The sequence below is a fragment of the Lutzomyia longipalpis genome, chromosome 3 (genome assembly GCF_024334085.1).
Source record: "Lutzomyia longipalpis isolate SR_M1_2022 chromosome 3, ASM2433408v1".
Taxonomy (NCBI): Eukaryota; Metazoa; Arthropoda; class Insecta; order Diptera; family Psychodidae; genus Lutzomyia; species Lutzomyia longipalpis.
The window spans coordinates 3,582,176-3,606,141 of NC_074709.1; the positions used below are offsets into that span (position 1 = coordinate 3,582,176).

Below are 23,966 nucleotides of genomic sequence, written 5' to 3' on the forward strand. Positions count from 1 at the left end.
TTTTATCTCCCTTAACATTTCAACTTTACGACCATATTTTCCCACAACCATATATACCAAGTTCAATATAACTTTTTAGCGTTTTTCTCCCACATTTTCATACTCATGGAAAATTTTCGCGTGGGCGGATGCGAGAGAGTGGGAAAATGTACCACGTAAATAGATGTTTTAAATTTAAAATTATTTCATAACTTGTGATATTTGCTGTCTCTGAGGGAATTTTTTTCGGTGTGTGTGGGGGTTGATTTACCCTAAGCTAAATTCTAAAGCATTTATACATATTTCCATTCACAGGAAATCAAGACAAAACGATGTATACTGAGAGGGAAATTGGGGTATTTCTTCTTATCCAGGGGAAAATCAGGAAAAATAGGTACATAATACCTTTTTGTGGGATGAAAAGTATATTACAAAATAAATGGGAATTTTTATCGTGACAAATAGACGGGGGCGGGTGTATTGTACAATTTAACAGGTGGATTAATGACGCAATGGGGTTGTTTTTTGAATGGCAGACTTTTGTGATTTTATCTCTAACAACTTGAAAAATGTTCTCACCATTTTGACCTTTAGGGTGACACAATCGCGCACATTTTATCCAATTCAATTTTCACCTTGTTTGCTTGTTAAACGTATTATGGTGATTGATTTACAAATAAGGGGTTCTTTCTGCCATAAAAGCGAAGAAATAAATTTTCATTTTTCACGGCAAATGCGGAAAAAGGCTGTGGGGAAAATTTTAAATTGAACTATTTTTAGAAAAGTCTCATAAAACAATTAGATATTCAAAATGAATGCTTTATTTTTTTTCTTTCTCTACATTTACCTTAAAATTTATATTCTTACAATGCTACATAAAGTAATGAATTTAGAAGAAAAAAAATCTTAGATGATATCCATCCCAAAAAATACTCCTCCACACACGCAATCACATTAATTAGGAAGAAATTTTGTTCTCTTTGTCACAAATACCTCATTAAGTATTCCAGTGTGTACAAAATTAAATTAATCAGCAAAGGAATAATAAAAAAAGACAAACTCTTATGTTAAAAGCTTCCTAAATAAATTAACGCTCAGGTGCAAGTTTCAACAGGGGGCCCCTTTTTGGCTAAGAGTGGTGAGAATTTTAAACCAACATTCTATGGGGCAATTTACCTTGTTGATGTTTAATATAATAAACAGAGTTGTTTTACATTTAAGACATTTAGATAAATAAATGCAGATTTTTTTGCAAAGGAATTTAAGAATAGAATATGGAATTTAAAATTAAAATTCACCAAAAACCAGAAAAATCGTATAAGAAGCTAAGAAGGTTACGTTTCATTTAAGAATTTAGCCACTATTTACCTATAAAATATTTCATTAATTACCACGTTGGTAATTATATTTAATAATTTGTAAAAAAAATAATTCCTATCTATTTAGAATGAATCCCAATTAATTGAAATTGTATTTTAACGGATTTTTATTCAATAAAAGCAACCTCAAAAATTTTTTTTACTTTGCATACCCGATGAAAACTTGCGAAATTTTCATTTAAACCTTAAACGTAATTTAAAAGAAAAAACTCTGAGGTATAACCGTATATATAATTCTCCCATTGACATAAGTAATCATTCTTCTGATGAATTTAATTAGAAAAATTCATGGAATGAAAATTTTTTGTATCATTTGACTCCAAATCTTCTTATCTTAACTCTGGTATAAAAATGAAAAATGCTCTCTTTATACTTAATTAAATTCAATTTCTTGGAGTATGTGCGGGGAATTTTTGCCACTAAATAGCCTTGGAAATCCCCCGGCTCCAATATTTTATTATATGTATCCAAAAAAAGCTCCTAATTTTTCTTTTAAAAACTTTACTGGACTTTCAAGTCCCATCGTGAGGTGCGAAATTGTGTGAATGACCCCACAGACGTTTTGGAAGCTTAATAAATAAATCAATTTCGCGTCAACATTGCTGTAAAATCAATGGGCTCTATGAATCTGTAGAAGACGAGAATGAAGTAGATAGCAGAAGCCCAGAAGAGGTAGAAGAAGGTCTTGATAATATTGTGCAAAATTGTTATTCGGAACATCCTTTTGCGTCCCTCCGGGAGGGTATCCAATGTTTCCTTGCCAATGTGTCTTCTCATGCCTTTGCCGTAGTCATGAATGTATTCCAACCAAATCATCTTTTTCACATCACATGGGAAATAGTCGTAGTCCTCCGCTGAGAGACTCTTGTATAGATGTCTCATGTTGTAGTTGAAGAATAGCCATTCGTTTGTCGTGAAGTATGACAGAGCTTCCGTGAACTTTTGGATTTTTCGATACACCGGCAAGAGACGAAGCTTTTTGCCGCCTAATATGAAAATAAAATCCAAAAACATTGACGGAAGAACATGGTAGAAAATTACATTAAGCGTATAGAGGAATTTGTAGCGAGTATAGGTGAAGCAGTTGATCCACAAACCACGTTTTGGTGGATAGCATTCGTAGATTTTGTACATTGAATCGTTTACGAGTCCTGGAAAATTTTTAAATATTTTTAAATAATTTATATGCAAATTATTTTGCTTAAAATATGAATTTTGAGGCAACGATACAAAAAAAAATAAGGACACCTTACCCCATGTTATAGGATTATCTGCCGAGCTGGTGCAATTGTAGATCTTTGTCTTGAAGGGATGCTTCTTCTCGGCTTCAGCTTCAACTTTGTCAGACCTATGAAAAGAAATAATTTTAATGTAGTATTTTAATTTATTTTCCGCGCTTTTCTTTCTTCCAAGTAATTTTCTTTAGTGAAGATGCATAATTTAAAAAAAAAATGTTAATTCAAATTCTCTTTAAAATAAATCATAAATAAACATTTTATTGCTCGATCAAAAGAGATTCTTCATGATAATTTTCCATTAAAATAAAACAATGACTTTAAGAAAACCCCATTTGTAACGATTAATGCATGAAATGCTAAACCTGTCTGTTGGTTTGGAATCTCATGGCAAACAGGGATAAGTTTGGGGGAATTTTATACCACAAGCCAGAAAAAACACCAAATAGTAACTTCTTATACTTACTTTTCCTTTGTGGTGAGCCATGCAACCGCAAGAACGGAATTGGAGACGAAATCTGCTGGAATAACATCACCCACATAATCACTGCGGAGGTGGAGAGCACGCAATAAACCCAAACTGCAAGCAACGAGAATTCCATTGAGCCCATAGACATTCTCGCTCCATCCCGGAAATGGATCTGAATGCGTGGCAATAACTGAAAACAGTAAAAAGTAACAATAAGAGATTTTCAGCTGGTCTTCCCGCATTGGCTTGCGCGAACATACCGATGGAAGGTCGAACAACTGCAATTGGCAACCGTTCACCGTAGTCCTTGACCATGTCCTCAGATAGTGCTTTCGTGTATGAGTACGTGTTGGGCCATGGTTTAATAATCTTCGGCGTGAGCGTCATCAAAACATCCTCACTGACCTCACCACGTTCCACTTTCGCCACAAGTTCGATCATCTTGTACGGATCCATTGGGGGATCGTAGAATTTTTCCTCAACCTCGCGTCGTGGGCAGTTTGAGTACGCCGTGGAGACGTAAACAAATACCTATAGGAAGTACATAACAGAAAAATGATCGTTGTGCTTACTCATAAAAGGGATTTCCTCTTACTCAACCAAGGTTCTCAATGTTTTGTATAAGGAACATTGATGAAAGTGAAAGTAATGTTTACCACTGCAGTATAAAAATTTCAAGGTACTTCCCTACGTTTCTCTTTAATTTATTTAGCCCTTTTTAGTTATTTTTATTCGCGGTTATTTATCCCTCTTTTGTGAAACAGATTTCTGCTAAAAAAGTTTAGCAAAATGTTAAGAAATATTTCTCATGCATTTCGAAAAAAAAAAATTGAAATATTTGTTGATTCGAAATTTATGAAAAACTCTTCTAGTATTCAAAGACTGAAGATGAAATTTTATTTATGTATTAAAAAAATGACCTGGCGTCTCCACTGTTAAAAATTTATTAGATTTTATTTAGTATTCTGAGTTTTCCGTAATTAAACAGATTCTACCAGGCGACTCCATCGCAAAATAAACTAGTTTGTTAGCTACTATTGCATTAGAATCGTTGGAATATGTTACTGTTTGAATAAAAAAAAATGTTTGAAAGTATTCTGAGTAGATATTTTTAATCGTTAAATTGCGAACAATAGAAAGAAATTTTCATGAATAAATTTTTCTTCTTTCTACGAGCCACTACCATGTATTTATTTGAGACAAGTTACCCCGAATATATAATAATATTAATTTTTGTACGTTATGATCACCTTGTTTTTTTCAAATTTACAAGAGCCTTTCCAAAAATTTTACATTAAAATTAAATCCGACATTGCTTATATATTTTTTTAATTTAACAAATTAATTCTATAACTTGAAAGCGCAGTTAACAAAAAAAATTCTAGAAGAATGAACGAGTTCTCAATGAATTTGCAAAGCAGGTGCGCGCAGGTTGTTGACCGCCGTGACTCAAATTGTTTGAATTAATTTACCTATTAAATTAAAACTAAAACATTTACATCAAATGTAGGGAAATGCAGTGACATAGTTTGGTGTGATTGTACATCACCTTGGGAGAGTGTCTCTCTTTTGGCATTATGGGGACTTATGCGAATGATTGCGATGTACATAAAAAGCGAAATAAAAAAAAAGAATTACAATGCAGCAGTGAAAGGTGCTTTACCTCCAATTTTTTCATCCGCACTGCCATATCGAGAATATCTCGCGTGCCACGGATATTGACCTGAACAGCAGCCGCCAGGGTCTCGTCGAATCTCACATCGGCACCAGCATGAATGACAATCTCAATATTCTCCTCTAGGATGTCCAAACTTTTACGATCGAGCCCCAGATCCGGGAGACAGAGATCACCCTCAAGGGGTTGAATGCGATCCGTAAAGTTGGCATCGACTTGGCGTAGACGATCGAATATTGCTCCCTGGCTGAGCTCGTCAATTCTCTCCTCGGCTGTCTGGTCTTTTTTTGGACGTACCACCAGGTAAACCATGCTGACCCCAACTCTTTGATCGCCGACATGAAGGAGCGGCGATGGTAATGTAACATGCAATGGGGTAAAATTGTCGTTATTTGAGTTATATATGTACATTATATGTATCAACTTGATGGCATTCATTAGTGATTCGGTGCGAACACAAAATCAATCCACTTTAAAGCCTTTCGCGATACAGCAAGTGTCTCACCATTCGTATGTTAAATATAATTGTCATGCCGCCGTGCATGTCCCGTGTTTGCGTTTGTTGCTTAGGAGGGAATGAAAATGCAAAAATGCTGCCCCTTCTAATAACCCAACCTGTTTCTTGGCTCACGCATTGTCGTCAGCTTGGGTTACACATTTTATCATTAATTAATATGTTTTTTTTTTACTTCTTGATAATTCGCAATCAATTAGTGGTCAATACACAACCGCGCGAGAGAAGATTTTCATCATAAATGGTGCACAATGTTTTTGCGATTTAATTACCTGAGAAGTTTTTCCACAAGTAGTCTCCCAAGGAAGCCTGTACCACCTGTAATGAGGACATTCTTATCGCGAAAGAAGTCCTTCATTGGAGTGGAAACAGAAATTTCACCATCCTTAATTTCCATCTTTTCGTCCTTCCCTTCGAAGCGTCTCTCGTCAATCAACTTCTGCATTTTTCTTCGTTAAATTCTCACACCTCGAGGCAAAATTAAAAATTTGTAATTATGATAAAGAAGCACACCCACAGTGGCACAAGTTGTGGTCACTAAACTAGACTTGAACTTCTTTATTAAATTGAGGGAACTGCTGTTGTGCACATGCGATCGGTGTCACGTCCACTGAAGAACTGACTCCTGAGCCGGAGCTATTACCTTAACAATCTAACTTGACCATGAATATGGATGAATGATACATACCCAAAGCAGATATTGCACGAAAATGACTTTTAAAATCGGAAGTAAGTCGATGTTGTATACCTCACCATAGTTTATTTAGCACCTCTTTCCATCCCAAACTAACTTATGTTAATTAATGACGACATCCCGCCCCGTGTAATCTACATTCACACACATTGTCCATTTTTTCGCGCATATACACACCTAAAGAGCTTCTTGCATTCTTCATTTTGCTTCCTGATCGTCTTTTGATCACTTTTCTCATTACATTAGTCCACCAGTGCGGGAGATTACGCGGAACCATTAGCATGTGGACATTTTTTTTATTCCACAAATACGCATAAAATAATGTAATGAGATATATTTCAATGTCGATGCCATTTACTTGTTTGTTTAATGAAATGATCTAGAAAACAAAATTGAGCTTTCATCTTTAAGAATAAGAAGTAGATAAAGACACAAAAGGTGTCTCAATTAAAACGACTTTTTGGATTTAAAAAAAAATATATGAATATACATACATAATAAAGTTCTTATATCGATTTTGCGAGAATTAGAAGATGGAGGCGCCTGGTATTTTTCTTTTAATTAGTCATATAATAAGGAGACGTCGAAACTTTTATGATAAATTTTAACATTGATTAATTAATTGAATTACATAATTCTATAATATTTGGCGCAGCATAAATGTTAAAAATTCTTTGATTATGTTTTCTGTGAAATTATATAAAAATTTTCCAATAAGAAACTTTATATGAATGAAAGATTTTTTCAAGTTCTTTATAGGTTGGGAAATTTAATCAATTCTAAAACATTCACAAATGTGTGTTATACCAAAATAAGTTTATTTTGTTAAAAACATACAAAAATTTACTTATACTCTTTCTTATTTTTTTTCTTAAATCTAACATTTTTTATTATCAAAGCGAAAGAATTTTCGAAAATCTTACTCAATTTTTACCCCTAAAATATTTCTCTTATAAAGAAAATTCGCAGAAAAGTGTGAAAATATCCTAACCATACAAACACTAAAAAGTGTTTAAAATTTAAATAATTTCAATGCCACGTATTTACAATTTTTTTTCTCTTAATTTAATCTATGATTTACTCACTATTTTTTATTTTTCCATTCGTTACTTAAGCTTAAAAGATTTAAAAAAAAATATTCCTAATACTAGATGTAACTGCTTAGTAATGGAGTATTATTATTTACAAGAAATAAAAAAAAGTTTCAAATGCGCATTATGCTGCACCACAAGTTCCTTTGGGGCAAGTCTTGAGGGGGGATTCTTCACCGCATAGTCGTCAAACATGAAACTATGAAAAATCAAATTGGTTTTTTTTTCTTCGTCAGAATTTGTACAAAATACAAAAATATAAATTCCATTGCGAAAGGGCTCGTTTTTTCTCTTCATTTTTTTTCACAAGAAAGACACTCATTTAGCCTCGAGAAGTGAGGTTTTTATGTTCAACTTAAAATTATTAATATAATAATTTAAAATGTTTTTAACTGAAGTTGAAGCGTTCATTTTTTTATGTTGTTTAATTAACTTACACTTATTAGAGAGCCTACAACCTTACCTACATACATAATAGCAAAAAAGAGGAGAGGGGGAGTTATTTTGTAAAAATTCTTAACCTTTAAGTATGTGTTGTGTGTTTTAATTCTATGCGGCTCATTATAATCATTTTTTTCCATTTATATGATTTACTTTGTGAATATTTTTTTTCTTTTCAAAAGCCTAGAGGATAGCTGGGTAGAAGGCAAAAAGGTAGCTCTATCAATACAATTTAATTGAAAAAAGCGCACACATGCTTTCAGGTGATTGTTTTTGCTTCCACAGGGTGACTCGTGGAAATATTTTTCTCACTTCTTTTTTTTGTTAATGTGCTCATTAATTCTAGAAAACTATATTTTTTTTTCTTGCCAAGTTAGGCATGAGGTCCTCGTGAGTGATTATGGTGAGTATGGCGTCGTTTTTTGCGCAAAATAGGACATCCACTTCTCTCCTCAATGACCTCCTCGAGAGATGAATCTCCTGAGGACTTCATTACCATGTGATGCAACCAATGGGGAAGCTCTGAGCTTCCACTGGGTAATTTTGAGCAGATTTTAAAATCTATTCTGGGGTGGCTGGAAATGAAAAAATGCAAAATTTGTTAATATGCAAATTAATTAAAACTAAACTCTTTGTTCAAATTTCCAAAACGACATAAATGGTGGGAAATGTGTGAATATGTGTGATAAACTCACCGAGGCATCTCCTCCACTGAAGAATAAGGCCAGGAATTTTCACTGATGAAGCTCCATGGGAACGGGGCTGCTATACAGGAAGAGATTTCAATGAAAATTTGCCACCAAAATGGGATAAAAGTTTAAAATTTACGAGCATTTGGGACACACACCACAAAGACAACACAAAAACACGCGAGGATGCAACAAACTCAGGCCATAAACAATTAGAGCGGTTAGTGTTGAACTCGCAATGTGTAATACGATATTACCAGGCATCGTCCAAAATATGCTGAAATTGCTACTCCATCGCGACTTTTTTTTTCTTCCACCTCAGCGACATTTTCAGAGTGAATTACAGAGTGAGAGGTGTGGAAAAAGAGAAGAAGAGGCAAAGGAGGTGACAAAAAAAAGTCTCTGAAATGCACAAAAAAATGGAATGGTGTGTGCAGACGTTGATTGTGCACAATTTTCATTCAACTCCCTCCGTTTGACTATATAACGTGGACAAAATAGCACGCGGAACATTTGCGCGCAATATATCAATGAAAGAGTTGTATATTTGTGTGTAATAATGACCGAAGAGATCGTGTCCAATGTCTTATGTGGTGTTGTGGAAACGTGAGAAAAATTTTCCTCACTGCGTCGTCACATGCCCAACTATCGTGTCAAGTGCCCCAACGCACTGCAGGTGATACTATCACCACGTAGTACGTTGTGTGAACTTGGCGCGACTCCAGAAAGAGTGTTTTTTTTTGTTAATAGAGGGTTAAAAAGCACTCAATTGCACACTCACATGCCTCACAACTGTGCTGAATGAAGAACTGCGATGCACGCAGGAGATTATCATCTTGATCGTGTACATCAATGGCTAGACCAAGATTCTTATTGGGCTTCTCCCACAGCTTAACGGCCTGCCTAACGTCCAACTCCACCCAACCGACGAAGAATTTGTCCACCATTGTGCTGCTGTAGATGCGCTTCTTGCGTTCAGCTAAAAATACAAAAAAGGAATCAATTTTAGTCGAATGATCCCTGGGTTGCAGTGTGAGAAAAACCTTTACGATGCTTCTTCACGTAGGCGGAAACTGTGATGCGAATCAGCTCATCCACTTGTCCACAATCATTTCCCTGTCGTGTCTGGTTCCTCCGTTCGGATGTACCCGTGCCCGAAGCATCGATCTTATACAGCCTGCAAAATTAATAAGAATTTCACATAAAAATTCGCGGTCTTCCTTACACTTTCTACGATATCCAAGAAAAGCCTTGAAATAAAATTCTAAAATCTTTAAAAAAAAAAAAAACTAAGACATTCTAATAAAAATTCATACCTCAATGTAGCTGCACTGAGATTCATATTGGGAGCAATTGTAGGTAGTTCGAAGAATAAATTGTAGGAGTTCCCTTCATTCCAGAATGTTTCATTCGTATTCCGAGGTAGCTGGCACTGCGGATAGGCTGCAATGTCGTGGGAATTTGGGTAGCTGGGGCTATTAGAGCTCCCACCTGGTCGTGTATCATTCCATAGAATATTTCTCGCAATTGTTTCCTTAATCTCCTCCAAAGCTCTTTCTTCGAAACTGCAAAAGAAAATTCATGAATTTTCCATTCATTCTTAATATATATTTTGTAAACAAGTCAGGTGACTATTCAATGCAGTTGCTTAAGTATTTATTCTTCAAACTCTCACATTTCACATTCTGCACATTCAAGACATTATCATTTCCCTTTGCTGATCATTCATAAAATAATAATCTAAATCCTAAATGATCTTGGAGATGATGCGTCAATTGACTTTGATTACCATAATTTTCAATCACTAACGAGACTTTTATTACTTCTCTAACCGTTCTTGCAACCTGTTTAATTTTCCCTGCTTCCTTCTACCTACCTACCTATATTTATGCTTTGTAACCTGCTAGAGTGATGTGCGTGGAAAAGTCCGCGGAAAGAGATGCGTCAAAAATTTCCAACGCGGTGTATGTGCATATCAATTGTTGTATTTATGGAGTTGGTGCGAAGCGTTGGGGTTTTTCGGGTATTTCTTGAAGGTCACCCAAACGACATTAGGCCGTCTAAATATGTGCGAAGAGACAGATAAAAGAGAAGGAAGAGAGAAAAAAGTGAAGAGCTGCATTCAACTGCATCAAATAATATGCGGAATATCGTGATAAAACTGATAGACAGACGTCTGCAGGAGGCAGCCAAGTGATAAATTACTCCGCGCAAGAGAGTGGAGTAGCAAGAGGAGGAGAAAGAGGAAAATCACGCGACAGGGGACACACATAAGACTCCACACTTATTGCTCATGATTAAATCATTAAAGAAATATGTTGCTAAATTCCATAAGATGGGTGAGTGATGGTTTGCTTAGGTATAGTATTGCCTATTTTGCCATCTACTTTGTCTTTACCAATTAATTTCTTGCAATTGCATCTTCAGTTTTAATTGCTTCTTCTTGACGTTTTTTTTTTGCTTTTACCACCATCTCTCTATAATGCAGCCACATCTGTAAATAGATTTTCTGTATACGGCTACATAAATGAAGTAAAATGTGTATGTGGAGAAGAAAAGAAAAATGAAAGCACTTTTCTTGCCACTGTGAGACTCATCAATGAACTTGTTGAATGGCAGGCATTGAGTGTTATATATGTATATAATTACTCGTCGCAGCAGTTTCTTCTCAATCACGATCGATCTCAACCAAGCCATTCTGTCGCGTTCTAATATAATAAATTTATGATTGCTCCATTAAATGGTCACCCTCACTTCCACTCTTCCACTTAATAGCCATATACACAACTCCGCGCTCTGCGCCTTTTGCCATATCCAATTATCGAGCCAGACAATTCGTCTGCCTCGATGATGCACAAAATTAATGGCCACCGCGTCTCCTTCCACGATATTTCCGCATTTATTTCGTATTACATAATTTATTTGTTTAGCCCCATAGCATGTGTGGTGATGCTCTCTATTATCCGCCTAAACGTGATACGGCAATCAGGGTGATATATGGGAATGTTTAGCATGGAGACCCCTCGCATCCAAATTCCCCAGAGTGACCTTACTGATCCAATTTGCCTCACTAAAGTGCATACTTGTCTGGGTTCTTAATAGATAAAAAGAAATCTACCACCAGCTTCTTGGTGTTCTCTATTTTATTCTATCGACTTTTTGCCTATCTTCCCACCTCTATTTTCCGTGCATCGGCACATTTGCTTAATGTTGAATGGATCGATTAGAAGAAATTCCATCGTCAGACATCAGACGAATGAATAAGAGTTGGCAAGAATACATGGTGGGACTAATACACGGAATAAATTGCTTTTCTTTTAGGAATATTTGCGATTTTTCCACCATTTCCTAACATTTTCTTCAATAGACGACGCAAAAGTTTAAGTACATTGTGATAAATTATCAAAAAGATTTTTTCGTAAACTGAACAGAATAAATTGGAAAATAATTCACATTTTTAAGGAAGTTCTTTAAGAATAAAGAGAAATCCATCTTTCATTCTTAGTTAGGGCAATTTTCCAGGCTCAATTGAATTCTAAGGAATAAATTATTCAACAAATTTATAGGAGAACATGGACTAATTCCGACCTCCTTAGACCTTTTTTCAGTCGGCTGTTACTTAAGAATGAAAAAACTTTAAATATAGAAAGTAATGGGAATAAAAAATGCATTAAATGGGCTTTAAAATACCAAATTTAAGAATATTGCTTTTTCTTATGCCATTTTTTCAATTTCTGCGCGCACCTTTGGAGGTCGCAATTGGGCCACGTTTCCCTAAATATTTAATTTTTCGATATAGAGTATATCGAGAATTTTTTATTCCGGATTTTTCGGTGGCCAGAAAATTCTTACACAAAGTTTAAACATTTTCCCTCATTTTTCGGTCCCAGATTTCTTCACTAAATCAATTTACAAGAAATCCTTTAATAATTTCTCTTTTCTTTCTCTAAACTACAGAAAAGAAAACATTTGGAAATCAAGTATAAAAATGTTTAATTTAAGCTGTGAGTGTTTTTTTTGGAATTGGAAAGTGCCGTGATAAAAGTATGTATTATGTATGTATGTAATGCATACGCAATCTTTTGGATACTCTGGACTGCGATGGGATCTCATGCATAAATTCTCGACTGTATGTCTGGAAGTATTTCTCCTCGCGGGATTGTCTGCACGAGCCGTCTCTTTGGTTTTGTGTGTAATATATCTGCGCGGCTGTGCTGCAGTGAATGGGCTGCGGAATGGTGTGTTGTACTTTCATGCATTAAATAGAGATGAGAAAATATGTTGTATAGTCAAGAAGAGTAAACCCCCGTGGCCAGACTGCATCTGCGAGGCAACACAGTTATTCTGTCTGGGCAAGCCACTCTCTCACAACCCGCGATCATGTCTTGCGTCTAAGAGGGAGGACAAAATGGTATGGCTGAAGGCATGCCATTTGCGGATCCCCCAGACAAATTGCAAAAGTGTGGTGGAAAAGAGATATAATGTACTGTACATATATATATTTGAAGTAAAAAAAAATGTTGGTATAGAAAACTCCTCTCGTGAGGTGTTGTTTGCCTCTGCATTGCCAACATTGCCAGACGTTCATTGCATTCTTTGACTCTTGTTAGTCAAATCGACCTACAAAAAGTTCATTTGCAGATTTCAATGCTACTTCTAGACTACGGCCAGACGGATTCTATATAACCACGCAGCGCGCACATACATTTAAATAAATGCGTTACAAAATAGCACACAATAAGAATTTATTGCAAGTTTCACCGCCGCCGTCACTCCAATGAAAGTCACATTTTAAATTTAGCACTTTGGACAACATTTTATACTAATTTGTGTTATGTTGTTTCATTTTCTAAAATAATTTTTCAAAATTATCCTCAAAAATGGACTTAACTATTTTATCCTAATATTTTTGAATTAGAGCTTTGCAATGAAGAAAAAGAACTTTTAAAAGGATCCGAAAGCTTTTTTATTGTATGTGGGATGAACTTTTAACAATATTTTCTTTTTTAGAAAATTTTCTTAAGTTTAATTTCTTCAAGAATCAATTTCCAAGCAAATGCCCGTATTCTGGAAACAAGGTTTGAATATCTTGATTAAGAAAAAATATTTTTTTAAGCTTTTTAAACTTTTTAAAAAGTGAATCAAAATTGACTCCAGAATAAGGATCAAAGGAGACATTCATACGGGTTCTATTCTTCGACCAAAAAATGTTTCAAAATATCAAGATTAGTACTGAAATTTCAACGATTTTAAGGATTTCTTGAGCGCAGAATACGACCCAATAGAACCCAAAGTAATTATAGCAAAGATATTTATTTGAAGATTTTTCCTATTTTTAAATTTTAAGAAAAGCTGGAAAATAATTTTAAACAAAGTTTTTCGACGGAGTCATTTTTACATAAAATTCGACTTTACGTCAAAGACTTTAAATTAAATAAAATGGAATTAAATCAGATGGAAATATATAAAAAAACAATTGAAATTTTCCCAAAAATTTACAAAATGATGTGAATTTTCTTAGAATTTAACGAAGTTTCATGAATTTCGGGAAGAGTCTGTATCTGCGGATTCTATAAATAAAAAATTTTATCTTCTTTGGATGAATATTGCATTTTCATGTGGAATTATGGGTTGTGTATCAAGTGTGTTAAAAATACATTGGCAGTTCGATAATATTTTCACATGCATTTTCTATCTTTAGAACCCCACACCACGAATGCGCAGTGCTGTGAAAAGCGCGCAGCTTTCGAAAATTTCACCAATTTCCAACCGACAGACACATGGACCGCGTATGAAAATATGCCAAATTGCTTCCACGAATTTCTAATCATACACCCCACACACCTCTTGTCTGTATAAATAAACTCGCGGAATGATCATCACCAGACTTTTCACGATCATGGCGGCAAAAAAGAATTGTCTATGAATTTACTCACATTTTACGGGAATTCATAACCCCGGAACTTTGGGGATTCTGCTGGAAGGATTCGTTGTTCCGGATACTCGATGAGGATGCCGTGAAGATGTTATTACGATTCTTCAGAGCAGCCTGGCGATTGCGAATGGTGGTGATGTTAATATTGTGCTGTCTGAGGATGTTGGGATCGGGATTGTTGAGGTCCAAAATGGTGCCTGATTCAAATTCTGGCGCCACAGGAGCACTGAGGACCACCACGGAAAAAAGGAAGCACGTGAAGAAAACTCCCTCGATCACGATCATTCCTCCCCATCGGAGATTTCCCATTGTCTCTTGCTTTTACTTCTCTCGTGTGTTTGAGAAATTGAGAAAATTCTCTCAATCAAGTGAAAATTGCGTACGATTGCGAGGAAAAATCACCTCAAAATTGTCTTCAAAAAATTGTGTGAAAATAATAAAATAAGTTCACTATCCACCATCTAGTGAAGTCATAATTGATCAATAGAGAAATATTTCGGGGATAAGAAAGAAAATTGTCTGAAACACTCCCGAAAAAAATCACAAAAGATCACACTTTTATATAAAAAGGCAAAAAATGATCGCGACACGAAAATATTTCGCAATGGAAAAAGCAATCGCGGAAAAGCGTCCAACTTGCTCCAAGTCCCAATTGCTACTAAATATATCAAGTGAAGTGTCTTCTGGATATATAGAGGAGGATAAAGTCTATAACGTAACCGACTTCTACAAACGAATGATCATTGCCTCACTGTTTCTTTAGCTTTTAAACCTTTTTAACTCCGCAACCAAAGAGGCTATTCGTTTATAATTCTTCGTTCCTTCGGTGCTTCTCTGCCGAAGTATGGGGCGTGGGCAAAAGTGGGGTTTTCGCGTTGCCACCCCTATATAAAGAGTCCCCCCGAAATCCACGCTGTCTCACTCTTACCTCTTCCAAATAAAAATCCCATCAACATCTTTCCATGCAATTTCCATATTAGACATCTTTCTTTTATTGTTTTTTTTTCTCACCATCTTCAACTTAAATATTTTCCTCAGAGCAATTTTTTTTGTGCATGGATTTTCTTACACAGAGAAAATTTTCTTTCTTGTGGAAAATATATAAGTGATGATCTTGAATTCTTTGCGTCTCTTGTACGTCTGTACGTGCGTAATGAAAACAACTTTTATTTGATATTTAACGCGATATAGACAATTTTATCACCACCAGACGAATAATTTCTTTATTAGATTGCATATTTAGTTCATTAATATTTATTTCATTTACATATCCAACAGGAATCACTTACCTATATAAATATAACCTGGAAAGTTGTTTATATTTGTGAGTCTTTTAGATAAAAATAGCTGACATTATCGACGTTATGCAATTTATAAATTCATCAAGATATTTCTAATTTAGTACTTTTACGTTAAAGGTGATTCTAATTTTATTTATTTTTATTCTGATTTTAATGCATGTTCACGAAAGAATTTTTAAAGAAAACAATACAGGAGCAATGGATTATTTATTGAAAGAAAATTTATGTTAAATTTAATTTTTAGAGTGATCGAATAAAATCATAAGATATGATAGCATAGCAACCCCAATTTAATAAATGAAATATAATTTAGGATTATCCAGATTCCCTTAAAAAAAAGATATGAGTTTCAATTTTATAAGATTATTTTAAAAATAATTCTGAAGAAGTTCTTATTTATTCTTAGTTCTTTTAGAAGAAAATTTTATTCTACTCTTCCTCTTTCCTCTCTAAGGCTAACATTAAATAATAAAAATTCAAAATATAATATAGAATAATAAAGAAAGGGAAAAGACGTGTCAAAAACTGAAAAAAAAGTTTTTCTTACAAAAATTGTTGCTCCTTCAACGATAAATTTCACAATAATAGAAAATTTCTTGTGAAATTGAGGGTAAAAACAGAACTGCGATACCGCATGATAAATCGATTGAGGTGCTGAAGAATTCCTCGAAAAAAGTCTGAATGGCTTCCCTGTCCGGTGTGGTCCAGGACGTATTACTAATAATTTTCTTGTTAACTGTTAAAACATAATCAGGGGAGACAATCGCATTCTTCACGATCGTTTCCTCTCTTCTCTAACCATTTATTGGCCAATTTGCCATAATTTATCTACCACATTAGAGGGCATACACAAAAAAAGCAATGATGTTGTGGCCACAGAAGAAAGGAGATTCAGAGGGAGATCTGAGAAAACACCACAACACTGTCTGTGGCATTCGATCTTACATCGTCTGGACACATTTGACCGGTATGTTCTCAATGGGCCAGAATCTGAGATTTTGGTACGCAGCATTGGGAAAAAAGGTCTCCATGGATGATGATTAATGCTCTCGATTGGGGCACACTTTTGTGGAAGCATCGGAGGTGCCTCTCTTACGTCTTCTTTGGCAATTTTTTTTATGTTGTTGCCCAGACGCCCATAGACGAAGTCTCGTAGCATTCTTCAGCACATAATCACCTGTGTGAGATAAATCTTCTCTGTTCTTTTGTTATGCTCGCATACAGTCAGGGTGTTTCCTCGAAAATGAGACATTTCACGGGAAAAATGTCGTGAAACATAAACGTGTGCAGAACACGGGAAGAAATTCCATTGAATTTTTTTTTATCAAATGATTACGAATAATTTGAGGGATAGATGGATATTTGCTATGGTTATGGTATTTAATTAAATTAAAAAGAATCACAGTAAATAAAGTCAAAAGCGAAAGCTGTAATGGCGGTATTTTTCTTTGATAGTTAAGCCGCCTAATATGTTGCTGAACTAAATATTCTTTCCCAAAAGATTACTCTCTCTCTCTCTCTAGGAAGAAAAGCATGTATGGTGGGACATGCTCAGTACGCATGAGATCACTCTCAAATTGAATTAAATTACCCCAATTTTGAGGTAGTTCTTCCCACCCAGTGCGTATAGATAAATGCGTTAAATATGCGTCTTTCCTCGCGTTCGCTTTCGTCAATATACGCACAGAATATCGTGGATGGAATTATCAAGAAGCCTTGTGCGATATAATTTTCTCCGTGCGAAGCAATTTTAAAGTAGACCACACCGAGGAGATGATTACCCCACGAGACTCCAAGATAAATCATCCTATTGTCCGCACCTGATTGTCTCTAAATATATGATATTTTGTCTAGCGTGCCTAAATAGGAGTGAGAGACAGAGGCTCGTCTACGAATTTATAGGCCACTTCCTGTCTCATCTCTGAATTGCTCCCCAAAACGCACCGGATTTCACTTGTCGCTATCAATTGGCTCTAATCAAACTTTCTCACCCTCCTTTATACAAGTCAATTATTCCTAGACATAGACTTCTTATAAGATCCCCCCCCTCTCTCGCATCTAAGACATACATATATCAAACCCCAATATATATTACAAGAAAAATATACTTTTGCGGAAGAACTCATGAAGAATGTGCGACAAGTATCTGATACCAAAGGGAGACATGCAAAAAAAATTAAAGCTTCGTCAGTAAATCTTTATTTTTTAAAGCCCACGTTAGCTAATTTTTCTCCGTACAAATGAACACTGTTGCTACAGCCCATGTCATTATTAGGAAAATTGATGCAGGAAATGTGCCAGTATCCAATTCTCCTTGGGAAATTGAAATTCCATCTTCAAATTGAATTAAAAGCAATCGTGCAATTTCTCTTTAGCCAGCAATAAGCCCCAAAAGCAACAAGAGTTCATTGACTTATGTTGATCAACTAGATTTTTGTGTACTGAGAGGTCCTTGAATTTTGCAAAATTTCATCAGAGTTCAACATTATGTGAGGTGCGAATTGTAGATAAAGATTTGGTTTTTCATAGAATTTTGTCCTTTGAAAAAGTTTTAGAAGAATCAAGGAAATAAAATAGGTATATAAATTTTTCAGACAATTTTTAACAAGCTGTGCGGAAAAATCAAGATAAGATTGAAATGATATGTAGTTAAAAAAAAACAAAAATAAAACTACTTCTACTTATCCTTATTTATTAAGGAAAATTTTTCATTTCTTTCTTCAATTTGGGAAAGTAACGATTTTTTTAAATCAAAGATCTGTTTTGTTACAGAAACGATATTTCTCTTTATGTTAAATTTTTCTAAATTATTTAATGATTCCAATGATTTAATATGTTCAATATACATATAGCCAATTTTATTTAATTTTCCTTATAACATTATATATAGGTACCTACAAATTTTCTCAAATTGGTGAGAGTTAAGTTGGTGTAGTTAATTTTTTATGATAAACTATCCTTTTTATTTAAAAAAAAATCAACTCTGATATGAGTATATTAAGAGAAATAAAGGCACACAATTGCTCGAAATATGCGGCTCAAAGAGAGGCCTAAAATTGAATTTGAAACCGGAATCGAGCAATTTTAGAGTAATCGTGCTTGAAATTGTGCCTATAAATTACACGAAGAATTGTGTCTTCTTCTACACTTGTGCCTTGAGAAAAAAATTCATCTTTATCACGATTTCTCGATAAAAGTAAGCTTGAAGAAGCTTTTAGGATATTTTTGTTTTTGTATTTTTTTAATAAAGAAAGCCTCTCTTATTAAATAAGAATTTAAAAAAAAAGAAAATTAAAGTATATAGATTTTTTTTTGACTAGCAATTAGTTTTCCCGAAGAAATTTCAATTTTCCGTGCATGTAGACTCGCACATAAAGTGGCACCAAAAGTAATCTTTGCGCCATGAGATGCTCGTCTATATAGAAAAATATTCAAATGATGGGTAGAGCCTGTCTGACCGCCCGGGTGTTTTATTCATGGGCGCAAATCACCTCAGGTTTCGGCGTGTCTGGCACGAACATACAAATCCGTATACACCAGGTGAGACGGATGACGGTGGTGAAGGAAAATGAATTAAACAGTAGCCAACGCAGTTGTACTCCTTATGACAACATTGTAATGAAAGGAGTGCAGAATTGGAATGAGAAGAGATCCATCAATGTCTAACAGGGGCCTTAGGCAAAACCGCACACTCGAAAATCTTGCGGTTGTTCGTCATAACTTCTTGCCAGACGTGCTTAATCTTTTCATCCCCGCATGAGATTTAACTTTGGGAGATTTGTGGTAAAGAAAAAGAGCTAAAATCAATTTAAGCCTCAGATTGTATTTTCTTTTCATTGCTCAAACTGAAGGAAAAGGGTTAAAGGTTTTTGGTTATACGTTGATGATTTTGCGATTGATGTTATTGAGTGAATAATACGACGAACATAGTCTCTACAAGAAAAGTACATGAGTCTTTGGGGGACCCACTTGGAACACGAAGGGTTAAATGCTAATTTAACATTGGCTAAAAGCATTGGGAAATTCTCAACATAATTGATATCATCTAGGATTCCTATTGGCATGTCCATTTTTTTTGCCTCATCACTAAGTAAATAAAATCCAAAATAACACTTCAAGAGTAGGTATTTTACAACTCTAGCAATTGAGATCAATTTGCATGAGAAAATATAGCAAAAAAAATTTAAAAACGAAAACAGGTAAATTTCGATGGTTTTTTTGTGCAAATTCTTTGGGATCATTTGCACATGATATGGCTTTTAAGGTGAGAAAACAAGACAAGATAAATTTCGTCTCATGTTGGACAACAATTTAAAAATCTAATGTGCCATCTAACGTGCGCGGGTATTGTTTTGAGAGCAGCATCCCATAGCGTAAACAGATGCACCACTTGGTGGCTGAGCGTGCTGAATTTGAGATGAGAGCCGGTAGGAGCACCCATGTCCCCCAAGTATTCGCCTGAGGGACACACATTCGTGATATGTTGAATAATACAAAAAAAATCGTTTCTATTATGCGTCTGGGAGATTCGCGATGGGATAGCAAGACGCGCACATAAATCTACGTAATTTTATGCCAAATTTCCATACACGATCCATGTCTCGACGACGGTATGAGAAGCTTTGCGAAAATATAGGAGAAAATTGCGCCATTCCTTATTCGAATCAACAACAACTGATTTTTCATATGTTGCGATACATGTGGTCCGTTTAAAAATCATTTACTAGATTTTTTCATGTGAAAAAATATGAAAGCTCTTAATTAAACTTTAAAGCTCAGTCAGAAAAAAAATAGAAAATAAGATAGTAATTAAGTAGAAAAGATTTCAGTATATAGAAAAAATTAATTTGCGGTAGCAGCATTAATGTGACAAGAGCATAAAGAATCATTCAGCGAGCACATGAGGGAGTGAAGCGAGAAGAAGACTTCTCTGCCATGGCATGAAAGAGCGATAAATCTTCTTCGCACCCACTTGGAGGGCAGTGCAAAAAAAGGTTGAAGAAACAGGAGCAGAAGACATGGTAAGAATCGCCTTTTTCGCCCATTCTCTCCATCGTGTCTCTCGACAGGTGTTCAATCTGTTTGGTTGGGTTGATGATGGAAAAACGGCAGCCAGGAACAAGAGGCGAAACAAATGGTGATTATCGTTGTGCATACCCAAATGGGGCATGTTCCGCAGCTCCCGAACTCCAGACCGGCAAGAAGGGAAGGAGGGTGATATTTTTATTGGACAAAATCCTCGGCAACCAAAACCGCGCGCAACGAAATGCAATTTGTGTGTCGTGCAGAAGCGAGATGTGCGCGGGAAGGAGGATGTGAGGAGAAGGCAAAAAGCTGGCAGACACTTGGGATGCTATATGCCAAGAATGACCCGAAGAACTTGTCTCACAAACGCGTCGCGAGCAGAAATTATGCACAAATATAAATGTTCTCTGCGTGGTCAACTCATAATCGCCTTTTAATGGCTTTTTCCTTAACCACTCTCTTTTATGTGCACCATCTCTTTGCTTCCCTCCTTCTGTGCTGCCCATTTTCGGATTCGCGGCAATCTTGCCCCGGCAGACTGAGAGACACCCAAATGCATTCACGAATGTGAGGACAAGGGGAGCCACCGCGCGAGACTCATTAATGCAGTCGAAAAAGGATTCTCTCCCCCGGACAAGGTATTACAAAAGCACTTGATGCTTTTGCAATTACGGGAAAGTCTCGCGAGACAGCGATGGCTAAAGAACCCCCGGGGCACATGAATAAACACCTGAAAAATATATGCTTCATACCCATCAGTGCCCTCCTCTTTTCCTATGGGGGAAGGAAGCACCTCATACCCAGGCATTGATTGGGACGCTGCGTGGATGCCCTTAGATAGAGAAGTTGAGTGCTTGCTTATTTTAATGGTAATTACCACACACTGCAGTTCTTTTGGAAGTTCTCTCTCCTTTTTTTATTCTTTTCTTTTTAAGAATATTCTCGCAATTAATTTCAATTTGGCTTCCTCACACGACACACCTGTGTTTGTCCAGAAAGAATATAACGTCTGTGAGACATTATAACGAGGCACGTAATTTGAACTTTTTTCGGGCACAATTTATTATTTTTTTGTCTGGAAAATTAATATAAAATTGAAGATGTTCAAAGACAATAAAATGCAAAGTTTATTAAAATGAAAATTATTTTGCAAATTAATGCACTGTTGAAATAATTTGGGAAAATTGGAAAAGCTCACGGAGCTTCTAAAGCTCTCATGGATAAAAAAGAACTTTGGAGAAAATACATTTTCTTGTAATAAAGTTATTTAGAATTTTCCAAGGAAGCTGCTTAAAATTAAAAGTTATTTTAAATATAATTTCACCTTTCTTTTCTCTGTAATAAATTCTCTGTAATCTAATAAATTTTCTAACACCTGCCATAAAGTTTTATAAGCTAAATAAAAGCTAAAAAAAAATTAAATATAATGTATAAAATTGAGCTTCAACATCGGCTGAAAATTTCTCAGCAAAGAAAAGTTTTTTTCTTCAGGAAAAATTAATCTGTAAATCCTAAATAAAATCTTCAAGGTGAAACTAAATGATTCCTAATTATAGATTATTATGACAAGAAAAAAAATCTTACAAACAATCAAGAGAAATTGGCTTTCATTCCAATCCAATTTTAGATCAATAACCAAGTGCACCAAATAATTTCGCATTCTTTGGCCATGACCGTAGAAAATGATTATTTGAAAATAAATATCGTGAAAATATTTGTAAATGTGAATATTTTCTGATTCATATAGAGAAATTTTGCAACGTGTTCTGAATGATAAATAATTGCATTGAGCAAAAATAAAATATCTTTTGAGAAAAAGCACATTTTCGATCAGAAGTGCATCCACCACATAAAATTGCATCATGAAGCAGTGTGTTGAGAAAAATTTACAATTCTTCACAAAAATATGATATAGGTAAATAGACACAGAGGCGCAATAATGAAAAAAAAAAATACAAAACATATTTATGCTGATAAACTCACAAAACTGGTCATTTTTTTTTTTGAGCCCAATGCAAGTCCATTGACAGAAAAACCTCCGCAGTCTGCCAAAATTTTAGTCCACGGATTGCATTTTATGCAGAGAAGTGGGAAAATAAATCCAGCATGTGTGCAAAAGTCCTTCTTGGAATTTGCAATATTCCGGAAATCATCATTTAAATTTTGCAAATTTACATTGTTTTGTACATTTTCATACAAAAAAAATATCTATGTAAACAATTTTTGCAAGAAGCAGAAATATGTTTAAAAAAATTGTATATTTTCCGTCTCTTTGGGAAAATTATATTTTTGTGCAAACAAACTTTGCACTGACTCACAGCACAGAAGGGTTTATATCCACCACACAATTGGTCGAAGCAGACGAAAAACACTAACAAGAAGCATTATAATTAATGATACGCGTGGATGAAGAAGATGCCAAAACAGGATGGAAATCAAGGATTGTCTGCGAAATTCGTTGTCACTGAAATTAATAATAAAATTGCAAATGGATATTGTCGCGCAATGGATGCACCAGTAGCAGACGGTGTGAAGGTACAGAAAACGTGTATAACCTGAGAGTTTATTGATACAGAAGAGCCCCAGACACGATATAATGCACATGGACTCCGGAGTTGGTAATGTTGCAGATAAAAATGGGTGGGAGTGCAATTGGCGATTTACTTTTTAAATTATTTGTTTTTTTTTGCACCATTAGAATCATTTTAATTAATTCGTCAGATAAGTAATTTAATGTATAAATCGCATTATCTTTAATTTTAGATGAGTTTTAATTTTTAGTGGTACCGCGGATGCCTAAAATACCTTTAAAATTGTTGAAATTGCATTACATTGACAATATATCACGATGGAGGCGCCTGGTATGTTAAATTTCACGTAAAAGCTTGACCTGACATTGGAATGGTGGAGGCGCCTGGTGTCTAATAATACCTAATAATTTTTATTAAAAATTTGGAAATATCCTAAATATTGCAATGGAGACGCCTAAATAAAATAAAAAGTAAACAAAGAGAAAGAGAAAAAAGATTTAAAAATATTAAATTGAAGCACAGCAAATTCCTTAAAGAATAGATTGATTCCTTCAATTTAATTTTTCTTTTCATCTCATTTAGACCATTTAAATAGAAGTCCCTGTAGAAGTCAAAATGAAATACTTAATTAAATGGAGGCGCCTGGTGGTAAAGTATGTAGCTAAAGCTTCCCTTCGTGGTTCTTCCAGTTAAATCAGATCTTGTAAAGGAATTCTACTAAATAATATATTTTAAAACAAAAATAGTTCACGAGAAACAAATAAAAGATTAAATTCGAAATCATTTAAGTCAATTTAAACTTTAATAATCCTTCGATTTGCACCTTAACTCTGATGTTCATATTAAAATCAAATGCACAAATTGGTGCGAGACAGCGTCTGGGGGAATGGCGAATTTTATATTATCTCATTTTAATTTTTATCTCCTTCTTGCATGTGTGATAAATTACAGGAGACAGTACAACCTGTTGGAATTGTTGAGTTTGTGTCTCCCTCATTGGGCCTCTTC

General features: G+C 35.0%; 2 protein-coding genes across 10 annotated transcripts; both read right to left on the minus strand.

Annotated features, from left to right (window-relative positions):
- Positions 1-782: 782 nt before the first annotated feature.
- Positions 783-6,415, minus strand: LOC129794213 (fatty acyl-CoA reductase wat-like). Of its 2 annotated transcripts, XM_055834885.1 has the most exons (7): positions 5,940-6,415; positions 5,524-5,719; positions 4,726-5,062; positions 3,323-3,593; positions 3,060-3,252; positions 2,612-2,706; positions 783-2,509 (listed from the first exon to the last, which is right to left on the minus strand). In XM_055834885.1, the coding sequence occupies exons 2-7, from the start codon at positions 5,694-5,696 to the stop codon at positions 1,941-1,943; spliced, it is 1,638 nt and encodes a 545-aa protein (XP_055690860.1). In that variant the 5' UTR covers positions 5,697-5,719; positions 5,940-6,415; the 3' UTR covers positions 783-1,940. The 2 variants fall into 2 exon arrangements, with proteins under 2 accessions (XP_055690860.1, XP_055690859.1); XM_055834884.1 differs by having other exon boundaries at positions 5,524-6,415.
- Positions 6,416-6,742: 327 nt separating this feature from the next.
- LOC129794214 (uncharacterized) lies at positions 6,743-14,854 on the minus strand. 8 transcript variants are annotated; one of them, XM_055834891.1, is made up of 6 exons: positions 14,103-14,854; positions 9,483-9,731; positions 9,210-9,343; positions 8,952-9,145; positions 8,173-8,239; positions 6,743-8,052 (listed from the first exon to the last, which is right to left on the minus strand). In XM_055834891.1, exons 1-6 carry the CDS (start codon positions 14,408-14,410, stop codon positions 8,039-8,041), a joined length of 966 nt encoding a protein of 321 aa, XP_055690866.1. In that variant the 5' UTR covers positions 14,411-14,854; the 3' UTR covers positions 6,743-8,038. The 8 variants fall into 8 exon arrangements, with proteins under 8 accessions (XP_055690866.1, XP_055690861.1, XP_055690868.1 ...); XM_055834886.1 differs by having other exon boundaries at positions 8,173-8,242; positions 8,948-9,145; XM_055834893.1 differs by having other exon boundaries at positions 9,216-9,343; positions 14,103-14,851.
- Between the last annotated feature and the right edge of the window lie 9,112 nt (positions 14,855-23,966).

Bases quoted from the DNA above. Each gene is read 5' to 3' on its own strand.
- LOC129794214 (XM_055834886.1), bottom strand. From the start codon at position 14,410: ATGGGAAATCTCCGATGGGGAGGAATGATCGTGATCGAGGGAGTTTTC. The intron at 9,344-9,482 runs GTATGAATTTTT...TTAATTTTGCAG, and splicing joins CTCAGTGCAGCTACATTGAG to GCTGTATAAGATCGATGCTT. The intron at 9,146-9,209 runs GTTTTTCTCACA...TTGTATTTTTAG, and splicing joins CGTGAAGAAGCATCGTAAAG to CTGAACGCAAGAAGCGCATC.
- LOC129794213 (XM_055834885.1), bottom strand. From the start codon at position 5,696: ATGCAGAAGTTGATTGACGAGAGACGCTTCGAAGGGAAGGACGAAAAG. The intron at 5,063-5,523 runs GTAATTAAATCG...CGGCGATCAAAG, and splicing joins CTTGTGGAAAAACTTCTCAG to AGTTGGGGTCAGCATGGTTT. The intron at 2,707-3,059 runs GTAAGTATAAGA...TTCTTTTCATAG, and splicing joins TGGCTCACCACAAAGGAAAA to GTCTGACAAAGTTGAAGCTG.